At 58.8% G+C, this 5,095-nt stretch overlaps 1 protein-coding gene across 1 annotated transcript in view; it reads left to right on the top strand.

Moving 5' to 3' along the window:
- DCAF8 (DDB1 and CUL4 associated factor 8) overlaps nucleotides 1–5,095 on the top strand; it is a 12,966-nt gene that overhangs the window by 5,045 nt on the left and 2,826 nt on the right. The window contains exons 10-13 of the mRNA XM_015827575.1: nucleotides 1,834–2,038; nucleotides 3,400–3,452; nucleotides 3,762–4,468; nucleotides 4,688–4,975. Of these exons, the coding sequence (XP_015683061.1) occupies nucleotides 1,834–2,038; nucleotides 3,400–3,452; nucleotides 3,762–4,468; nucleotides 4,688–4,975 (1,253 nt within the window). The remainder of the gene's footprint in view (nucleotides 1–1,833; nucleotides 2,039–3,399; nucleotides 3,453–3,761; nucleotides 4,469–4,687; nucleotides 4,976–5,095) is intronic.

The following is a 5,095-nucleotide window of genomic DNA, read 5'->3' as shown; positions in this document are numbered from 1 at the left end:
GGGAAAACAGCTGGGCTCCTCCTCCCCCCCTCGGGAAACCGGCTGGGCTCCCCCCCTCCTCTTCCTCCTCCTCCCCCCCTCGGCGGTCAGAAGCCTGCGGGCCTCGTCCTGTCTACCTTTAGCTCCTTCGGACCAGCTGAGCCCAGGGCGGGCAGGAGCCTCCGCCGGTCCTCCTGCACGGCGCTTCCTGGGCCACCTTCCAGTCCCGCCTGCGACCCTCCTGCCTTTTTTTTTTGCATGGCCTCCCTTGGAAAGAGGAGAGGAGAGAGGAGAAGAGCCGGGGTGGGGGTGGGGGAAGACATCCCCTGTGCCTCCTGCCAAGGGCTTTTCCTGGGACGAAGCGATCCAAGAAGCTGCTGCTCTTCCGGAACAGGCCTTGAAGGCTCCACACCTTCCCAAAGAGATGCTCAGTTCGAATGGCCCTGGAGCCAGAGCTGCATAAACTGGCCAGGAGGTTAAGGAGGGTCTCCTCCTCATTCTGGGTGCCTGCCTTTGCTGGAGCTCCTGTGGGTGGGTGGGTGGGTGGGGGGTTTCAGGCTTCTTCTATACAGGGCATTCTGGTGAAAGCTTGCCCCCCACATATGCCTATGTCAGTGTTTGTCAACCTTGACCATTTTAAGGCATGTGGACTTCAACTCCCAGAATTCCACAGCCAGCAATGCTGGCTGTGGAATTCTGGGAGTTGAAGTCCACATGCCTTAAAATGGTCAAGGTTGACAAACACTGGCCTATGTGGTGCCTACGTTGTTAGCACCGAGGAGTCAGATCTCAGCTGGCAAATAAACCTGTGTTTATTTGCTCAAAAGGTGTCTTTAAAAGGATGCTTGTTGTTATCGGCCATCTTGGCAACCACCTGGCTCTACGGAGAACAAAGTATCTTAAATAAGCAAAGAGATCCAACGAGAAAAATAAACAGCGGAGTTGTACACGGCCGATCCCGCTCTAGAAACCTTCCTTGTGGTTAAAGAGTTTTCTCGTCAAGGTCTGCTCGCATTTTGCGACCTTCTCGTGTTGTGAAATGGGCCTTGACTATGAGGACTTTGAAAAGAGCGCCTCCGTGCCCCTCCCTCCTCCACCTCTGTTGGGGCTTTTCTCGAGGGAAGGCGTCAGAGCAGCTGTTTTCCCAACAGAAGGACCCTGGTGTTGCGCCTGCTGGTGCTCCAGGTTTTGCCAGGCGCATCGGCTCTGGTGCTGTGTGTGAATGTGGGGAGGGCTGCAACTTTGCAAGGCCATCTGTGCACCCGGCTGCCTCCTTCGCCTGGGCGCGTCAGTGCTATGTCTGAAGGCAGGTCTTGGGCGAATTGGGGCAAAATGGACTTGAGGAGAGCCGTGGTCCACACTGAGGGTTGGGAGATGGATCGACCTTTCTGATTCTTCCTTTGGATTTGCCCTTTCCTGCATCTGCCCCGTGCCACAAATGGTTCAGTTCACCTGCTGCTCTGTTTCCTTCTCTTAGGGCGAATTAAAATAGCAAGATGTCAGACACGGGGAATAGCACGGAGGAGAAGACGAATATGCCTAACGGTAAGAGCAGAGAGAGAAGCAGAAACATTTCTGGTGTTTTGTTGCTGGTTGCAAGACTCTGAAGGGCTCTGGGCCAATTCACTGAGCTGTGGCTGGAGGGTGGGGTGGGTAGGAGGGCCCGGCCCGCCTCGCCTCCCACAGAAGCCCACCTCTGTCCGTCTCCATGCTGGGGAGCGGCTTCTATGCCAGGCAGGATCACAGCGGCTCTTTCCCTGCAGCTGTGGGCATTTGGGGAGCAGTCTTGCGTACGAGAAGGATGGAGGGAAGGCCATCTCAGCCTGCTAACCCGGATGTGGTCTTCACACACAGGAAGCTTGTCCAGCAGTCCGGAAGAGATGTCTGGAACCACGGAGGGGCCCGAGACGTCTTCCGGGGTGGAGGTGGAGGCTTCCGACCTGAGCCTCAGCTTGACGGGGGACGAGGTGGGCCCCAGCCAGACTTACACGGAGAGCTCCACCGAAGAGAAGGACTNCCCCCCCCCCCGCGACGGTCAGAAGCCTGCGGGCCTCGTCCTGTCTACCTTTAGCTCCTTCGGACCAGCTGAACCCAGGGCGGGCAGGAGCCTCCGCCGGTCCTCCTGCACAGCGCTTCCTGAGCCACCTTCCAGTCCCGCCTGCGACCCTCCTGCCTTTTTTTGCATGGCCTCCCTTGGGAAGAGGAGAGGAGAGAGGAGAAGAGCCGGGCGGGGGGTGGGGGTGGGGGAAGACATCCCCTGTGCCTCCTGCCAAGGGCTTTTCCTGGGACGAAGCGATCCAAGAAGCTGCTGGTCTTCCGGAACAGGCCTTGAAGGCTCCACACCTTCCCAAAGAGATGCTCAGTTCGAATGGCCCTGGAGCCAGAGCTGCGTAAACTGGCCAGGAGGTTAAGGAGGGTCTCCTCCTCATTCTGGGTGCCTGCCTTTGCTGGAGCTCCTGTGGGTGGGTGGGTGGGTGGGGGGTTTCAGGCTTCTTCTATACAGGGCGTTCTGGTGAAAGCTTGCCCCCCACGTATGCCTATGTCAGTGTTTGTCAACCTTGACCATTTTAAGGCATGTGGACTTCAACTCCCAGAATTCCACAGCCAGCAATGCTGGCTGTGGAATTCTGGGAGTTGAAGTCCACATGCCTTAAAATGGTCAAGGTTGACAAACACTGGCCTATGTGGTGCCTATGTTGTTAGCACCGAGGAGTCAGATCTCAGCTGGCAAATAAACCTCTGTTTATTTGCTCAAAAGGTGTCTTTAAAAGGATGCTTGTTGTTATCGGCCATCTTGGCAACCACCTGGCTCTACGCAGAACAAAGTATCTTAAATAAGCAAAGAGATCCAACGAGAAAAATAAACAGCGGAGTTGTACACGGCCGATCCCGCTCTAGAAACCTTCCTTGTGGTTAAAGAGTTTTCTCGTCAAGGTCTGCTCGCATTTTGCGACCTTCTCGTGTTGTGAAATGGGCCTTGACTATGAGGATTTTGAAAAGAGTGCCTCCGTGCCCCTCCCTCCTCCACCTCTGTTGGGGCTTTTCTCGAGGGAAGGCGTCAGAGCAGCTGTTTTCCCAACAGAAGGACCCTGGTGTTGCGCCTGCTGGTGCTCCAGGTTTTGCCAGGCGCATCGGCTCTGGTGCTGTGTGTGAATGTGGGGAGGGCTGCAACTTTGCAAGGCCATCTGTGCGCTCGGCTGCCTCCTTCGCCTGGGCGCGTCAGTGCTATGTCTGAAGGCAGGTCTTGGGGCAAAATGGACTTGAGGAGAGCCGTGGTCCACACTGAGGGTTGGGAGATGGATCGACCTTTCTGATCCTTCCTTTGGATTTGCCCTTTCCTGCATCTGCCCCGTGCCACAAATGGTTCAGTTCACCTGCTGCTCTGCTTCCCTCTCTTTCTCTTAGGGCGAATTAAAATAGCAAGATGTCAGACACGGGGAATAGCACAGAGGAGAAGACGAATATGCCTAACGGTAAGAGCAGAGAGAGAAGCAGAAACATTTCTGGTGTTTTGTTGCTGGTTGCAAGACTCTGAAGGGCTCTGGGCCAATTCACTGAGCTGTGGCTGGAGGGTGGGATGGGTAGGAGGGCCCGGCCCGCCTCGCCTCCCACAGAAGCCCACCTCTGTCCGTCTCCATGCTGGGTAGCGGCTTCTATGCCAGGCAGGATCACAGCGGCTCTTTCCCTGCAGCTGTGGGCATTTGGGGAGCAGCCTTGCGTACGAGAAGGATGGAGGGAAGGCCAGCTCAGCCTGCTAACCCGGATGTGGTCTTCACACACAGGAAGCTTGTCCAGCAGTCCGGAAGAGATGTCTGGAACCACGGAGGGGCCCGAGACGTCTTCCGGGGTGGAGGTGGAGGCTTCCGACCTGAGCCTCAGCTTGACGGGGGACGAGGTGGGCCCCAGCCAGACTTACACGGAGAGCTCCACCGAAGAGAAGGACTCGGACAGCATGGAGGAGACCGGGCACTACTCCATCAACGAACTGAATCGGACCTATGACCGCTCCCCCTCGGAGGAGGAGGAAGAGGAGGAGGAGGCGGAGGAAGAAGAAGAGGAAGAACAGCAGCAGCAGGAGGAGGCGGCAGAAGCGGAGGCCCAGCGTTCCCGCTGGCGAGCGCACCGCAAGCGCCCCAACCAGGACAGGGACTCCTCGGACGACGAGCGGGCCCTGGAGGACTGGGTGGCCTCGGAGACGATGGCGCTGCCCCTGCCACGCTGGCGCGCCCTCCAGGCCCTGCGGGAGAGGGAGCTTGGCTCCAGCGCCCGCTTCATCTATGACGCTTGCGGGGCCCGGCTGTTCGTGCAGCGCTTCTGCCTGCAGTACGGCCTGGAGGGCCACGGGGGCTGCGTGAACACCCTGCACTTCAACCAGCGCGGGGCCTGGCTGGCCAGCGGCAGCGATGACCTCAAGGTGGTGGTCTGGGACTGGGTGCGCAGGCGGCCCGTGCTGCAGTTCGAGAGTGGCCACAAGAGCAACGTCTTCCAGGTGGGGGCTCTGGCTTGATGGGGGGGGCTTGGAGATTGGAGTAGGGTCTTCCAGCAAGGCCGAGGGGCCCCCTTCTGGCTCTCCCAGAGACTGCCAGCCTGGAGGGAGGCTGATTGGGACTCTGGAAAGAGCTCTGCTGGCTGGTGGGGCGGAGGGGGGTCCGTCCTTGGGCCAGAGCCGCCGTCCTCTTGCCAGCCCCGGCTGCTTTCGCCCCTGCAGGCCAAGTTCCTCCCCAACAGCGGAGACTCGACCCTGGCCATGTGTGCTCGGGACGGCCAGGTCCGCGTAGCCGAACTCTCCGCCACGCAGTGTTGTAAGACCACGAAGCGGGTGGCCCAACACAAGGGCGCATCGCACAAGGTGAGGGGGTCTCCTCTGCTCCCCCTGCCTGCTCCCCTTGTGGGGGGAGTTCTTGGCGTGCATCAAGAGTCTCTGGGCTGCAACTTCACCAGGAGGGCCCGTGCCCAATGGGCTACCCACGCCCCAAAACGCAGGCCTGGCTCTCGGGTTTCTGCACCCAGCAAGGGGCTGCCTGCTCCTTCCCTTGGGACATCCCTGCGGAGGCGCTCTCTCTCTCTCTCTCTCTCTCTCTCTCTCTCTCTCTCTCTCTCTCTCTCTCTCTCTCTC

Source organism: Protobothrops mucrosquamatus, unplaced genomic scaffold (genome assembly GCF_001527695.2).
Source record: "Protobothrops mucrosquamatus isolate PMUCROS unplaced genomic scaffold, P.Mucros_1.0 scaffold3803, whole genome shotgun sequence".
Taxonomy (NCBI): Eukaryota; Metazoa; Chordata; class Lepidosauria; order Squamata; family Viperidae; genus Protobothrops; species Protobothrops mucrosquamatus.
Note: the sequence above shows the minus strand (reverse complement) of the source record. Positions and strands in the feature narration are given on the sequence as shown.